This window comes from Sceloporus occidentalis, unplaced genomic scaffold (genome assembly GCF_023333645.1).
Source record: "Sceloporus occidentalis isolate IW3139 unplaced genomic scaffold, rSceOcc1.0.p SCAF_1, whole genome shotgun sequence".
Classification (NCBI taxonomy): domain Eukaryota; kingdom Metazoa; phylum Chordata; class Lepidosauria; order Squamata; family Phrynosomatidae; genus Sceloporus; species Sceloporus occidentalis.
In genome coordinates this window covers 299525394-299541369 of record NW_028316981.1, presented here as the reverse complement: position 1 = coordinate 299541369, position 15976 = coordinate 299525394, and the positions used below count along the sequence as shown (strand labels likewise).

Genomic DNA, 15976 nt, shown 5'->3' with positions numbered 1-15976 from the left:
AATTTCATAGTCTAGGCTCATTGCTTCTGTAGTCATTTCATCTTATAAGAAGTATCTCACATAACATGGTGGTTGTGAATTAAAGAAAGATATTGAGATAGAGGAGTGGATTATCAAATTGATGGAATTGATGGAAATAGACATAATTTCTGAAAGATTAAGAGAAAATAGAAAAATGATTTCAGAAATAGAGGAGAAGAAAAAGCAGGATAAGAAGAACTGGGAAAAAATGTACATTTATATAAAGGAGAAATGGCCAAACATACAAGATAAAATCTAACAAGGTACTTATGAATGTATGTAAGTAAGCTTAGATTAGAAGGAATTGACTAGCTAAAGAACTTTACACTGTAAAAAATTAGAATAAGATAGTAAGAAGGGTAATGGGTGAAGTTATAGAAAAAAATTAAAATAAACATCTGTAAACATATTATGGTATTTAAACTGTTTTTATCGTGGTTTATTGGCTTATTGGATTGTACATTGAATTTTATGAATTGTACTGTTTGGTATTAATAAGGGGGTCTGATTGGGTTATTTTATAATTTGTATTTTGTATTTTGCATTTGTTGTACACTGCCATGATCGTAGGAATGGCGGTATATAAATGGAATAAATAATAATAATAATAATAATAATAATAATAATAATAAACAGATATACACAGATAAGCAGTTAGAAAATACAATGAAACGGTAAGGGTTTAGACCAAGGAAGTCTTGTCAATGTCTGTCAAGGTCTTAGGAAGGATGAAGAGGAGAGAGTGAAAGGTATTTATGTTGGGTTGGGGGAGGGGGGGGGAGGGAGGGAGGGATGGTGGGTTAGGGATTACTGTGTATTTTGATAAGATGCTTATGTTATATGTTATATATGTTATATGTTTTATGTGATGTGGTTTAGGTAAATGTTATTTGTTTTGTTTTGTAATAAAATAATAAAAAAATAACATGGTGGTTGTGGTAAATTTTAGTAATGAAGCTCATCAACATTCTTCATATTTCAAATATATAAGCATCATACATTTGACATGTTATCTGTCCAGGAATTCTCATCCAGAGCATTGACATAAATTTCAGAATTTTGATAGCATTTCAGCATTATAAAGAAAGTGTTGCCATCCTGGAGTTGGCTCAGTCTAGGTAGACTTTGCCTCTGTGTGCTTTCATTTGTCAGTTTATATAATTGTTTTAAACAGTTGTTTTATCTAACTTTTAGCCAATGAGAAGAGGTAAAGTGTGCTTCCCAAACTAGCTGATTTCAAGAGGCCTAAAATAAAAGCCTAGCTTCCTGCCTGGCATTCCTATCAGTTTCTCTGTTGTAGTAGTTAATATTGCCTGTGGTTTTTTTTCCCTTTACAGAAGAAAGCCATGCTGGATTTTACTATGCACTCTTCAGCTGGCTGCTATCTATCTCTTATTTCATGTTGGCTGGCGCTAAGCCCAGGCACGACTTCTATCCTTTATACAGATAAATGTATTTTTCATTCTTGATTTCTATCATGCAGCACTTGAATGAGCAACAATATTAATATTATTGTCAATGTATAACAGATTGCCCATTGCACTAGTGTGATTTTGTTTTGTTTTTGTTTTTTAAAATATAGTCGATGCATGGGACACTGAAGAGTGTTGAAGGGCCACCAAACTTGGGTATCAATTTGCCACTGAGCACAAAGCCCACCACACAGAACTCAGTCAGCCACAGCAAAGAGGACTCCAAATCTGTCAATGGGACAGATAAAAGAGAGAAGAAATCTCCCTCTCCTGTGAAGAAGGCAGATCCCAAAAAAGTACCCAACCCTGGCTGGACATGCTGGGAATGTGATCAGCTGTTTAATCAGAGAGATGTTTACATATCCCACATGAGGAAAGAACATGGAAAGGTAAATTGCTATGAACTTTATCGTGTATCAGTATAGCTTGGGAAGTTTGGGAAGCTGTTCTTATATTGTTGTTGTTTTCTTTTTAAGTCCCTATCTTACACCCAGTCATTTGTGATATGTGTTCATTACATCTGCATGTTTGTCAAAATGTCACCAGTCTCTTTCTGAGCTACTGAAGAAGCTGTAATAGTTTAATAAATAACAGCTAACACTCATTGACATATTTTGCATTCTAGATTACATCAATGTGCAAGTACTAAAATAACTTCCAAAGCAAGTGTGCTCTTAACTTTCACCCAGTTGGAACTGGCTTCTTACCATTAACCAGTTTATCAGTTTTATGCATTTGCATAAGTGTTTCTGTGCTGCTTTCAGGAGAAAGCACTCTCAGAGCACCTTACAACAGATAATTAACTTTGGGTATGTAGTATGTACATTGTATTATAGTCATTTGACTAATATGTTTTTGTGATGACAATGATAGTAGGAATATTGTATTTCTAAACAATTTATAATCCATTTGCAGTGCTTCCAGTCTCAGCCCCAATGATCTTCCATTTTTCACCATTATTTATTTCTTGTATTTATACCCCGCCCTTCAGCCCTAATGGCTATCAGAGCGGCTTACAATTATTATTTTAATTAGACGGTTCCCTGCCCTCAGGCTTACAATCTAAAAGACATGATGACAGAAAAGGAGAAGGGAATGGTGGTGGGAAAGGGGATGAGGTCCAGTGGTTCTTCCCTCCCTCTGAGGCCTGGACCAAGGCAGATGGACTGGAGGGAGGGCTCTTCTTCAGGCTAGCCCTGATGGAGCTGGGTCTGCCTGGTCGCTCCCTCTCAGGCCAGACGATGACAGTTATGGAGGGAGGAGTCTCTTCCTTCAGGCTAGCTGGGCCTACCTGGTCATTCCCTCTCAGGCCAGAGGATGACAGTTATGGAGGGAGAAGTCTCTTTCTTCAGGCTAGCCCTGATGGAGCTGGGTCTGCCTGATCACTCCCTCTCAGGGTGGAAGATGACAGTTGTGGAGGGAGGAGCCTCTTTCTTCAGGCTAGCCCTGATGGAGCTGGGCCTGCCTGATCACTCCCTCTCAGGCCGGAAGATGACAGTTATGGAGGGAGGAGCCTCTTTCTTCAGGCTAACCCTGATGGAGGTGGGCCTGCCTGATCACTCCCTCTCAGGCCGAAAGATAACAGTTATGGAGGGAGGAGCCTCTTTCTTCAGGCTAACCCTGATGGAGGTGGGCCTGCCTGATCACTCCCTCTCAGGCCGAAAGATGACAGTTATGGAGGGAGGAGCCTCTTTTTTCAGGCTAACCCTGATGGAGCTGGGCCTGCCTGGTCACTCCCTCTCAGGCCGGAAGATGACAGGTTTTTGATCCATTCTACAGTTCTGTTCCCTAAACATGTCTCTAGGCATTGTTATTTTACTTATCCATACTCCACCTCTCTTTTGGATGGTTCAACACCTCACCTTTTTGAAAAAGCCTGTTGTAAGGATGAAAAGAACTGGGAATTTGAATAGCATTACGGCCCTACATATCTGATTCAGAGGCAATAACTAACGAAGTCCTATTTCTGGGTCTGATCACAGTGCAGGGGCTTATTATTATTATTCCTATAGAAGCCTCAGTAGCGGCAGTTCATAACTTGAGTAAGAGGAGGGAGCTGAAGCTGTAACCAAGCACAATGGAAGGAGCACTGCCTGCTATTTCCTCTCTGTAGCCTCAGCATAGACAGGCATTAGAGAAAGAATCTTTCTTTCTTTGCTTCCATACTATTGGGAATGCAGATTTCTACTCTTCAGATCAGTGAGACCCACTAAAGAAGAGCAGCTGCATCTTGTAAGGATATCAGCAGTTTATCAATTTAGAACCCTATCTGCACATAACAAACCTCCATCCCCTTCCCCCGACATTAGAAAAGCCAAGCAGTCATGCAGTTTGGCCACTCATGGGCTTATTTCTAAAATGAGAGGTGCTTGGCCTAAAACTGCTTTTCCTAAAGCTGGCTGTAATGACTGAGGGAGGGATTTGCACTTGTAGCCACTAACTCACACTTAAGGCTGCACCCACACTGGAAAAATAATCCAGTTTGACACTGCTTTAATTGCCATGGCTCAATGCTGTGGTATTCTGGGAATTGTACTTTGTTAGGTCACCAGCGCTTTCTGACAGAGAAGGCTACATGTCTCACAAAATTAAATTGCCAGAATTCTATAACATTGAGCCATGGCAGTTAAAGCAGTGTCAAACTGGATTATTTCTGCAATGCAGATGCAGCCTTAATGGGGTTAAGCTCCAGCATTACAGAATAGGTGGGGTGCAAATTTTGCAACCCTACCAGAGCTTTGATATCTCTAGGAATCTTATGCTCCATACCTGCCAGTTGTTTGAATCTGTGAAAAAATGACATGAATGTATCTTATTTTTTGTATCGGTAAAAGACTACTTGTCCAGGAGTGCAATTCCTTATGTAGTTACAAAGAACACAAGAGGGAATGTTATGGAGGACTGCATAATTACAGCACTCTAGATAGGTAGCCATCTAGTTTAAAAACCTCCAAAGAAGGAGCGTCCACTAACCTCTAAGACAGTCTATACTACTGCTGAATAATTCTTACCATCAGGAAGGTCTTCCTAATGTTGAGAAGGAATCTTGAATATGGCAATTTGAATCTTTTGGGTTGAATCTTAGGCTCTGGAACAGCAGAACACAACCTTGTTCCATCATCTACAGTACATGACACCCTTTCAAATATTTAAAGATGACTGTCATATCACTTCTCTCATTTTACCTTCTCCAAGCGAAACATACCCAGGGTCTAAAGTTGTTCTTCCTAGGTTTCTAGATCCCTCACCCTGCAAAAATCCAGTGGCTTCAGTCTACACCCCCAACAACCCAATGGATTGAATTTATTTATGGTATTTATTTATTTTTTTTCCTCTTGACTCACCAGTGCTCCTGAGATGATGCACAATAGTTAAAAACTATTTTAATATATTAAATAACTAACTAAAAACCAATTAAAACACACAAGGTTTCTCTTTAAAAATAGTTTTAAGATGCAAGGTCCAACTGAAATAGCAGTCTTCACTGTTAGCACAGTCTTCACTGCCCACTGGAAACTCAAAGGAATGGAGCCAGCCTGAATTCCCTTGGAAGGTATTTCCACAGTTGCAGGGTTTCTGCAGGGAAAGCCCTGTCACACATACTCATTATCCTAGCCCCATGGTATTGTAGCCAGTTTTCTCCATCTGCGAGTGGAGTAGACAGTACTAGCAAAATAGGTTCTTTTCCCCCACCTGTACATTCCCTGCTTCCCCATGCACACACATATTGTATCAGATTGAGAGTCCCCCAGAGCAGATTTTGTACACATCTACATGGGATATCCAGGAAACTAACATAATTTGAGCAGGAACATTCTATACTGCAACTTTTTGTTCAGATACCACTTTTTCTAAATAAATATTGGTCTGAAAGGCTTCGACTTCACAAATATTGGTTTGTTACCTTACACTGCTTTTGATTCCCTCTACACCACCATCCTGCCAAAAGGGATTTTCAAAGCAGTACAATTAAAAAGGAAATGAGAGTAAAAGCTCATAATTTTTCATGGCTGATATTCAGCACAAACCTCTGGGCATGAGTAAACCTAATAAAAACCATGTCAATTTTCCTACCTGAGGTAGCTGGAGAGTAGGGAAAAAGAAAACGCAACAGATGCCATGTGGGAAATATTGTGGAAATGTAATAAGCTCAAAGGTGTCAGTGGAGATGGAAGATGCTTCAGAAAAACCAGGGCTTCATGGGTGAGGGATGCTATAATGAAATACACACAAAGTAGTTTTCAGAGATAGAAGATGAAAGGGTGGGAATGGTGAATTGGACCAGAAATGGACAAACTGATGAGGGATTTGGGCTGAGAGCTGTTCTCATTGTACATTGTGGCTTCTTGCATGACATAAGTCTTTTCAGACCATAACCCTGTACTCCTTGGGTTGATGTTTAATCACTTGATCATCTGAGCCAACCTTTCAAAGAGAGTTTAAAGCTTAACCTCCAGCTTGCTGGAACCTAGGAAAGTCCCTAGCCTGAAGCAAATAATGGCAATGATGCCAACTGCTTGGGCCACTTAACAGCTTGACATTAGAGCTATCTTGCCATCAGAACAATCCATTGCTTTGGAAAGTTACTCCTTTTCGTTTGAACTCCCAGAAATTTACCTTGGTGGGCGATTCTGGGAGCTTTGCATTTTAAAATGTAATGCTTGGAACAGTTGATAGCTGTTGTCTATCAGCTTTCCTTAGCTTTGGGGGCTCCAGATGTGTTTGGAGCCCCTATTATCCATAGCCAGCATGCTGATACCAGTTCTACACCATTTCTGTCAGTTCTACACCATGCCCTATGAGGAGCGACTTTGGGAGCTGGGTATGTTTAGCTTGGGGAAGAGAATGTTAAGAGGTGATGTGATAGCCCTGTTTAAGAAGCAGACTCCACCACTCTCTGAGGGAATGTGTTACACTGTTGAACAGCTCTTACTTCCAGGAAGTTCCTCCTAATGTTTTAGTGAATTCTCTTTTCCTGTAGTTTCCGCTCCCTCAGAGACTGGTGGTGTCTCTTTCTTTGGAGGTTTTCTAACAGAGGCTGGAGGGCCATCTGTTTTGATTGTATATTCCTGCATGTCAGGGGGTTGGATTGCATGGCCCTTTCGGTCTCTTTCGGCTCTATGATTCATTTCTAACAGGAGCCAGTTAGGTGCTTTTGGACACACCTGAAGCAGGGGAGGAATGTGATGACCTCTTCTGTTATCTCTTCTAGCACCTCATGCTCTGAAGTGTGCTTCTCCAGTACATGGAGGTTCTCTGTTGTTCCTATGGTAAATGCACACTGTTTCATCTCCAGTAATGTTAGACTTGTGGGTAGCCCAGAACAGGAGCAACAACTTTCTGTGCAAACTATCCCACAGGAAGATCTTAGCATAGGAAGAGATAGTCAATTACAGTTCATCTCACCCTAGACTTTGGTTAACGCCCCCTGAATCCCCAGCTAGCACACCTAGTGGCAGTGCTGACTAGAGGATTCTTGGTTTTGTAGTCCAAAATAGCAGCTTTTCCAAGCTCTGACCCAAACATTTCCTACATACAACAGATGGTTTCATGTATGATGCCTTCATCTCTATTAGCAGTTTGCTGCTCTAGTAAATTTTCACTACTCCTTAGACTTCTCGAGGCTGAGGAATTGGGAAATTTCATGAGGTGGTTCTTTCCCTTTTCTGCACATCTCTTCTCCATTTGTACCCATCTGTCTCACTGGACTGCATGAGGATCAGTGTTGTAGCAATAAGGGTTAAAAACAGTTGCTTTCATAGTTGCTTTTCACTCCCTCTGGTGGACACATTGCGTTGGATCCTACTCACTCTGGGAGTTAAGTCATTTAAATCAGTGGACCTGAGTAATTTTAAGTCCCACTGATTTTAAAGAGTTTATTATAACTATGAGTTGTTTTGAAACAATGCTTTGAGATGTGTCACCTTTGCAGCCTTGTTTTTGAGAGGCAGCGGGTGTCACAATACACTAGTTACTGGTAAGAGTTGTTTCCAGTTTCTTTTACTAACAGTTTAAACATACATGCTTCTCTGTAAGTGTTTGCTTTCTTTCTGTTAAAGCAAATGAAGAAACATCCTTGTCGACAGTGTGACAAATCTTTCAGTTCGTCGCACAGTCTTTGTCGCCACAATCGAATCAAGCACAAAGGCATTCGGAAAGTTTACACCTGCTCGTGAGTTCTGCTTATAAATTTCTTTACAAAAAATAATTGATGAGCAAAAAAATCCAAACTGCAAGTAGCTGAACTGAATGTCCTGCTTATGCTTATTATGGTAATTATTCCATTTGTAAAAGTTCCCCTTCTTTCATTGAAGCCAGGTAGCATTATATGGTGATAATTTAGCTAAAGCTTGCTCATGGTAAGATCAGCTCTGTAGGAAAGAGGATTTTCCAAATTGATCCACTTGTATAGGAACCTTTCATGTCAATCATTGAAGGCTTCCCATTGCATGTTATCTCCATTCTCAAGATGCAGATAGTGGTGAGAAGGTAACCAGATTTTCCCTGGAGTTGCCTATTGCATGAGGTGATGGACAATGGCAGTCATGCGGTTTTGGGAGCTTGAAATGTGTCTGATCATTCCTACTCTTCTGTGAGACGCAGGTTCTGGGACCTCAGAGTGCTTCTGCTTCACATTTTGTCCCATGCGCACACCTACCCATGTTGAATACACATCAGAGTTGGGCCCACCAGTTTTAGGTTCCATGGGAGAAATCTTGAATAAGCATGGGAGAAATTTTTGATTGGTTTTGTAATTCCAAGGGTACTTTCTGAACCAATTTTTTAACCGGAGCACAGTTACCTTTTGATATTCACTATACCCAGAATGGTGTTATGTAGTTCTTGATATATGATATTTAAACACACACACACACACACGGGGGAATTACAGAAAAATATGTATATGTATATTTATATTAGTGACATAAATGTACAAACAGCATTATTTTATGAAAAACAGGTTGCACAAAGTGTGCATATTATTCAAAATTGCATTAAAAATGTCTATGTTAGGAAAAATGTTCAAAAAACCATGAGGACACATTAATGTGCACTTTAAAAAAAACCCAGCATATAATGATGTGAAAATGAAATGGAATGAATTTAAGACATGAGAAATTTTGTTTTGCTTCATTTTATTTTTATCCTGCTTTTCTCCTGAATAGGATTCAAAGCTATTTAAGTTAGACCATAAATTAGCATAAATTAGAACAGAGAAGTTAAGACAATATGATGTACAAAAATTTAAAATGTGTTAAATAGTACATTAAATTAAAACACTATTTTTAAAACATTTAAAATTTGAAATAAAACTCTTAAAATACACAATACATATTGAAACAGCACACTCAGCGACACTTCACTCCATCCTGGTCAGGCTGAAGGCCTGTTTAAACAAGGTCTTTGCCTGCCATCAAAAAGACAACAGAAGAGGCAGAGTGAATCTCCCCCAGGAGAAAGTCCTGTAGCCTAGGAGCGGCCACTAAGAAGGCTCTCTTGTATCTCCACCAACCGAGTCTTGGAGGGTAGTGGGATGGAGAGAAAGCTCTCCCACAGAGGGTATAAGACTTAGGTAGGCCCATATGGGAAGATCCTTTCTTTCAGATAGTATTGGCCTGCCATAAAGGGCTTTATAGGTCAAAAACAATATTGAATTATGCCCAGAAATGAACTGGTAGCCAGTGGAGTTGTTTCAACAAGGAGTTATATGCTTCCTATAAATATAAGAAACGTGAGAAGATAGAATTGATAGATTTATTCCTATGTAATCTTGAGGCCTTCATATTGATATTCAAGAATGTCTGCAAAATATCAGGGCAATTTTGGGAGACTACATCAGGTCTGTCAGATTTTTGTCAATTTAGTCTGCACTAGACATGTCTCGAAAGGGCTTGCTTAAACCTTTATAGGGCATGCATATGGTGCTTTGAGTCTTTCTCCTTTCTTTGTTAGTATTGTTCACCTAATAATTGATTGTATCTATTCATAGTGTGTGATGTATTTGATACAGGCATTGCCCAGATTCAAGGCGTACTTTTACCAAGCGATTGATGTTAGAAAAACACATTCAGTTGATGCATGGCATTAAGGAGCCTGATGTGAAAGAGATGACAGAATCAACCAATATAGGAGAAAGTGCAGTCAAAGAAGATACCAAGGTGAGATATGTGTGCTCCTCTTGAAAAAATTCAGGACTGTCAGTTGGCTGAAATTCTGTGTCCTTGCAACAAATCAGTATTGGACAGTGTACAGCCTTTTTTAATCTTTTAGCACTTCCAGATAAAACAGTTCAATTTTGTGGCCTCTTAAGAGATTAACACAGTCCTCATATTACTCCATATTGATTTTTTTTCCAAGTTGTTTCACAGATATTACAGGCCAGTACCTATATTAAGAGGCAAATTGTCATCCATGCAATCCCCAGGCTGTATTGTTTGTTGAGCAGGAGGACTGGACTGAGTGCAGAATTTGGGAAACCCACATCATGTTTCACATGCTTCCTTCTTGCTGTGAACACTGTTGCAGGGAAAGCTCACTGGCTGATTTCTAAAAAGTTATATGAAACCCTGATAGGAATGAGTTTGCCATACTGGAGAAATGCTAACTTTAGATGAAAGAATAGAGTTCAAATCCCAATGTAGTAACAAATGTGTACAAGTTTTCTTGGATGCTAGAGCTGCCTATATTTTTTGTGGGTAATGTTATAATTTTTTTTGTGTATCAATAAGATAAGGAGCTACTTAACATACACTCAGGCTCTCAGGTACAATCTGAGACAGGCTTTGCATGAACACTAAAGATAAAAATAATAATTTGGGCACTATGATTGGTACCTTGAAACTTTCTGACATATTGTGTCAGTTGTTTAGGCGTGACAGTCATGAAAGGCAGCTGAAAAGCCTATATTCCTCATCTGGTGGAGGATTTTACATTTTGTAAATGTTTGACAAATATTTGCTGATAGGTATTTGCAGGGTGGCACATTTGTCTCTGCATTTTAGCCCACTTTGGAAAAGTTCCAGAAAGCATGTCTTATTGCACACTGTGTGCTCTGATAACCAATTTCTCCAATTACCAAACAACCTTCCATTTTTTTTCCTATCCTGAACTTGACTGCCAATCAGTTTGGTTGCTTCAGTGTAGTATATTTGGTTTGTTTCAAGTACAGAAGCTGAGAATAACTGCATGATTGTGGCTGGTTCTTTTTTCCCCACTTCTTAATAGATGTATTCTCAACTTCAGGTTCCCAGTCCGAAGCGTAAATTGGAGGAGCCTGTGCTGGAATTCAGGCCCCCTCGAGGTGCCATCACTCAGCCACTAAAGAAATTGAAGATTAATGTTTTTAAAGTTCACAAATGTGCAGTTTGTGGCTTTACAACAGAGAACCTTCTTCAGTTCCATGAACATATTCCCCAGCATAAGTCTGATGGCTCTTCTTACCAGTGTCGTGAATGTGGTCTCTGCTATACCTCCCACGTATCTCTTTCCAGGCATCTCTTCATTGTGCATAAGCTGAAGGAACCTCAGCCAGTCTCGAAACAGAATGGATCCGGGGAAGATAGTCAACAGGAGAACAAACCCAGCCATGAGGAGGAGTCTTTAGGCAATTCCATGTCTGATAGGAAGTGCAAAGTTTGTTCAAAGACCTTTGAAACTGAAGCTGCCTTAAATACCCACATGAGGACACATGGGATGGCCTTTATTAAATCCAAACGAATGAGTTCGGCTGAAAAATGACCTGCCCATTCCATATGCATTTTGCAAAAACAAAAAAGCTTTCACTACTTGACACTTCTCTTTTTCATGTTTCTCTTTTTAGTACAGAACATTGCCCACACAATAGAGTTAACAATTCTTCCTCTCTGTTGCAATATATTCTCTACTTTTAGGTTTTTCCTCACCTTTAGGTTCCTTACCTTTAGGTTTTTTCCTCATTTTTAGGTTTTTCCTCACCATTATAGATACACATACAAACACACACATAGACATAGATATATGTATATACATATATTTTTAAAAAAAACACCCTCAAAACAGCATTAAATGAAGCAGTATTTGAGTTGAACAGAATTTGTATATATTTAAACAGATAGTTTTTATACTCTTTGTTATGTGTTTATATTGGTACTTAGTGGGAATATCTTTTTTTTTTTTTTTTTTTTTTTGGTCAGTCTTTTTCTTTTTGTGTTTTCTAACAGCAACTTTGTTTGCTTAGGAATCCATTAAACTGCTTCATGGGTCATTCCTTTCTGACAGTATGTAAGTAGCATGGAAGCATGGTGTTCCCCTGTATGTTCTTTCCCTACCATTCTGATGGTGTCAGGAGCTTGAACCACACAGCTCTTTTGCTTGCCAATGCCATCCTTCCTGGAAACAAGGTGATGCTGACATAGGCCAGAACTGTATCACAGGGTATGTGCATATGCCACAGGTCTCTTTAGTGTGACCTAAAGTGAAATTCCCAGAGTTATGTGGGATGTCATGCACCATGCTGGCTCATGGACCTCTAAATTAGAGAGGGGCAAGGGGTGTCAGGAGATGCCTGTGTCGTGATAGGTTTCAAGATGAATGAAAAGCAAGTGTTTGGATTTTTAAAAAAAATATCATGAGACTTGTTTCCTCACCCAGCGTAGTACAGTTTGAAGATTCTTATGACCAGAAAAATTTGGGATCATTTTAGTCTGATATTTTGAATAAAAATTCTAGGTGCTTTTTTCCTGGTTCAATCTCTCGTGTCTAAAGAACACAATGACTAGAAAAGCCAGAAGGATAGTCTCCTGCACAAAAGCCTCACTGAGTGGGACCTGCAGGAAAGCACAAGTTTTCTTTTCTGCAGTGCTTGTGCAAGAGAAATATTCTGGAGCATTGTGCTGTTTAGTAACCATAATGTTCCTTGGCTGTCCTCTAATAGGTCATTAGAGGCTCTATCACCTTTTTAAGCTCAGTGAAAAGACATATTTCAGTATTTTCTACAAAATGAGGCACAGGATAAATGTAGCAGCTTTAGATAGACAAATGTGTTCTGTATGTTGCAAGAGTTGCAAATGGAAAGAGGAAGGTCATGTGTCATGTCTTTTTTTACATACCATATTGAAATATTTATTCATGCTTGACTGGTTGCATAAGATGATAGAAGGCCACCAGGTGATTTTAAATCAGATGTTCTCAGACTCAGGACCCTGTCAAAAAGATAACCTATCATAGGAAGCTGCCTTAAATTCTCAAATTAGGTGTCTTGTCCATCTAACCCACTGTTGTTTCCTGTGATTGATTTGACAGCACCTTTATAGAGTCTCTGGATCTCACTGAAGATGCTAAGGATCTTAAGGACCTTAATAGATTAGAAAGCTGGGCCAAAGCTAACAAAATGAATTTCAACACGGAGAAATGTAAGGTACTGCACTTAGGACAGAAAAATGAAATGCACAGATATAGAATGGGGGACATCTGGCTGAATGAAACTACATGTGAAAGGGATCTGGGAGTCCAAGTAGACCACAAATTGAACATGAGTCAACAGTGTTATGCGGCAGCTAACAAGGCCAATGCGATTTTAGGCTGCATCAGTAGAAGTATAGTGTCTAGATCGTGGGAAGTAATAGTGCCACTCTATTCTGCTCTGGTCAGACCCCACCTGGAATATTATGTCCAGTTCTGGCACTACAATTTAAAAAGGATGTGGAGAAACTGGAGCATGTCCAAAGGAGTGCGACTAAAATGGTGAAGGGTCTGGAAACCATGCCCTATGAGGAACGACTTAGGGAGCTGGGGATGTTTAGCCTGGAGAAGAGAAGGTTAAGAGGTGATATGATAGCCCTATTTAAATATTTGAAGGGATGTCATATTGAGGAGGGAGCAAACTTGTTTTCTGCTGTGCCAGAGACTAGGACCCGGAGCAATGGATGCATGCTACAGGAAAAGAGATTCCACCTCAACATTAGAAGGAACTTCTTGAGAGTAAGGGCTGTTCAACAGTGGGACACATTCCTTCCTCAGAGTGTAGCAGAGTCTCCTTCCTTAGAGGTCTTCAAACAGAGGCTGAATGGCCATCTGTCGGGGTTGCTTTGATTGAGATTTCCTGCATGACGGGGTTGGACTGGATGGCCCTTGCAATCTCTTCCAACTTTATGATTTGAAATTGGAACTTTCTGCATGCAACTTTTCTGTTCTGCCCCTTGTCTCTCCCATGCAAATGTAGTTTAGTGTCCTTGTTCAAATATTCACTGTTGCATAGGCACTATAAAACACAACCAAGATTGTGGGAAGCTTGTAATGCAGAGTTGGGGAAAGTCTGGGTTGTACACAACCCACCAAGGCCATTTTTAGTGGTTCAAAGGGGCCTGCAACCTACACAAAAAGGTACATCTTTTTGTAAAAAAAAAAAAAAAAACTTCTCACAATGCACCCTGAAGGGGGTTGGGAGGCAATTTTGCCCCTTTCCACCCCCCTGAAATGGAAGTGACTTCTCTTTCCTTACAATAGTAGAAACAAAGTGAATAAATGTGGATAGATCTGATGTGCATAATTTAAGCAGGCTATAGAATTCAGCTTTTGTTGATGCAGAGTGCATGTAGTGCAACCTAGATTTAGAGAAAAGGCATCTGGCCCTTAACAGTAAAGCATTAGCAAATTTATAGCTGTAAAATTCCACTAATACCGTCCATGAATTCATGGTTGTTTGTCTAGTCCTGTCTTTTAATCTAGCTAAGGGATAAGTGATTGGGGGAAAATCATGCATCATGTCATGGAAAGCAGGTGGCTGGACTGTTTCCTTATGGTTTTCATCTCTGCAGTTGAATAGATCTTTAATTTGTCCTTACAGCCATGTAAGGTTTGCAGTAGCTTGTATGGATGTTTATAAAACAATTGTGAGTCGATTCAAAGAAATATCCCTAAATTGGCCATCCATCCACATGTGTATCCTCACAGTCATTTAGCCACTCACTTCAGTTACTATGTTTTGCTTTGAATTCAGTACTGTATTGTGATACTAGTTTCATAGCGGCTTCAAGTAATCTAAGAGCCCTAATGTTACTTTCAGCTTGTTTTAGCCTCCCAGATTGAATAGATGAAGCAGGGTTTCATACAGGTTTAAGTGGTTGTTGATATCTGAATTAAGATGTATATTGCCAAGGTGATGGTAGGAAAGATTTCTACTTTAGAAGGATGAACATTTCTTTTCAAAGAAAGCCAACAAATTATGGCTGTTACATGTATGTATCAGGGGGACCAGAGTATGAGATAAGAATAATGAATAATAAATAATTAACTATCCCCATGGTTTTTGTCACTGCAAGAAAAATGTACAGTTAATCCTCCATACCCATGGATTCTTTATCCATGCAGTCAGTCATCCACAATATAGTCCCCAAAAATATAAATTCCAAAAAGCAAATCTTGATTTTTTGCCATTTTATACAAAGGACTCAATTTTTACTGTGCCACTGTATTTAATTGGATTTGAGAATCCACAGATTTTGGTATCCATGTGAGGTCCTGGAGTCAAGCTTTTATGCCTGTTATTTTAAATGGAGGGCTGATGTATTTGTATTTTAATCTTTTGTATTGTATGGATTGTTTTAATCTCTGTTGTAAGCCGCCCTGATCGCAGGAAGGGCGGGATATAAATAAAAATTTTATTATTATTATTATTATTATTAAACTCCAGCAGATACCAAGGGCCTAGTGTATTCCCTGTTTTGTTTTTTTTTAAAAATCGAATGTACAATTCACACATTACATAGAATTCCTAAATATTCTGAATGATGCTAGTTGCAGCTTTAAAACAAGGATAGGCTGGCAGCTTTGGGAGGGGGGCATGTTCTCAAAAACCCTGCTGCTGCTGCACTCCTGACCAAAGGAGCAGTTTTGAATAGCTGCAATGATAAAATCAATTAAATCCCCTTTAAATCAATGTGTGCAGCCTGCTCCTAGAACCATGCTCCGAGAAACCTAGAGACACTTGTTAGGTTGAAAACAAGACACATGCTCCCCAAAGCTATGCTTTCAAAAGGAATTGCCAATTTTTACCACCACCACTTTTCTGACAAATTTCGGAGATGAAGGTGTGTTTTGGCAATGAATTGTTGTTATGTGTCTTCAAGTCATTTCTGATTTATGACAGTTTTCTCTGCAAAATTTATTCAGAAGAGGTTGTTATTACCTTCCTCTGAGGCTCAGAGGGTATCACTTGGGCAAGGTCGCCCAGTGGGTTTCCATGAATGAGCAAGGGATTCAAACTCTGGTCTCTTGGAGTCCTAGTCCAACACTCAAACCTCTGGCTATGGCAGTGAGAGGGGGCTGTAAAAATAGGCAGGGGAATAACATGCAAGCCACAAGCCATGTGTTGCCCACTCTTGCTTTAAAAAATATTCAGAGTGTTTCATATAAATATTTTCAGTTATCCTTAGAACACCTCTGTAAATTAGATCAGTATTATTATATTTGCATTGCAGATTAAAGGTGGAGTAATAAAGGTTGAG

The 15976-nt window shown here is 39.5% G+C and overlaps 2 protein-coding genes across 5 annotated transcripts in view; both read left to right on the top strand.

Moving 5' to 3' along the window:
- Positions 1-11512, top strand: part of ZNF532 (zinc finger protein 532) — a 76091-nt gene extending 64579 nt beyond the window's left edge. For 3 of the 4 annotated variants that reach the window (XM_089497010.1, XM_089497004.1, XM_089496998.1), the window contains 4 exons: positions 1604-1882; positions 7553-7665; positions 9505-9652; positions 10737-11512. In XM_089497010.1, the coding sequence (XP_089353136.1) occupies positions 1604-1882; positions 7553-7665; positions 9505-9652; positions 10737-11231 (1035 nt within the window). In that variant the 3' untranslated portion in view covers positions 11232-11512. The remainder of the gene's footprint in view (positions 1-1603; positions 1883-7552; positions 7666-9504; positions 9653-10736) is intronic. The other variant, XM_089497019.1, reaches the window with a different exon arrangement.
- A 159-nt stretch (positions 11513-11671) lies between these two features.
- Positions 11672-15976, top strand: part of LOC149324147 (O-acyltransferase like protein-like) — a 42299-nt gene continuing 37994 nt past the window's right edge. Inside the window, exon 1 of the mRNA XM_089496992.1 lies at positions 11672-12888. The gene's annotated coding sequence lies outside the window, so the exon portion shown is untranslated. The remainder of the gene's footprint in view (positions 12889-15976) is intronic.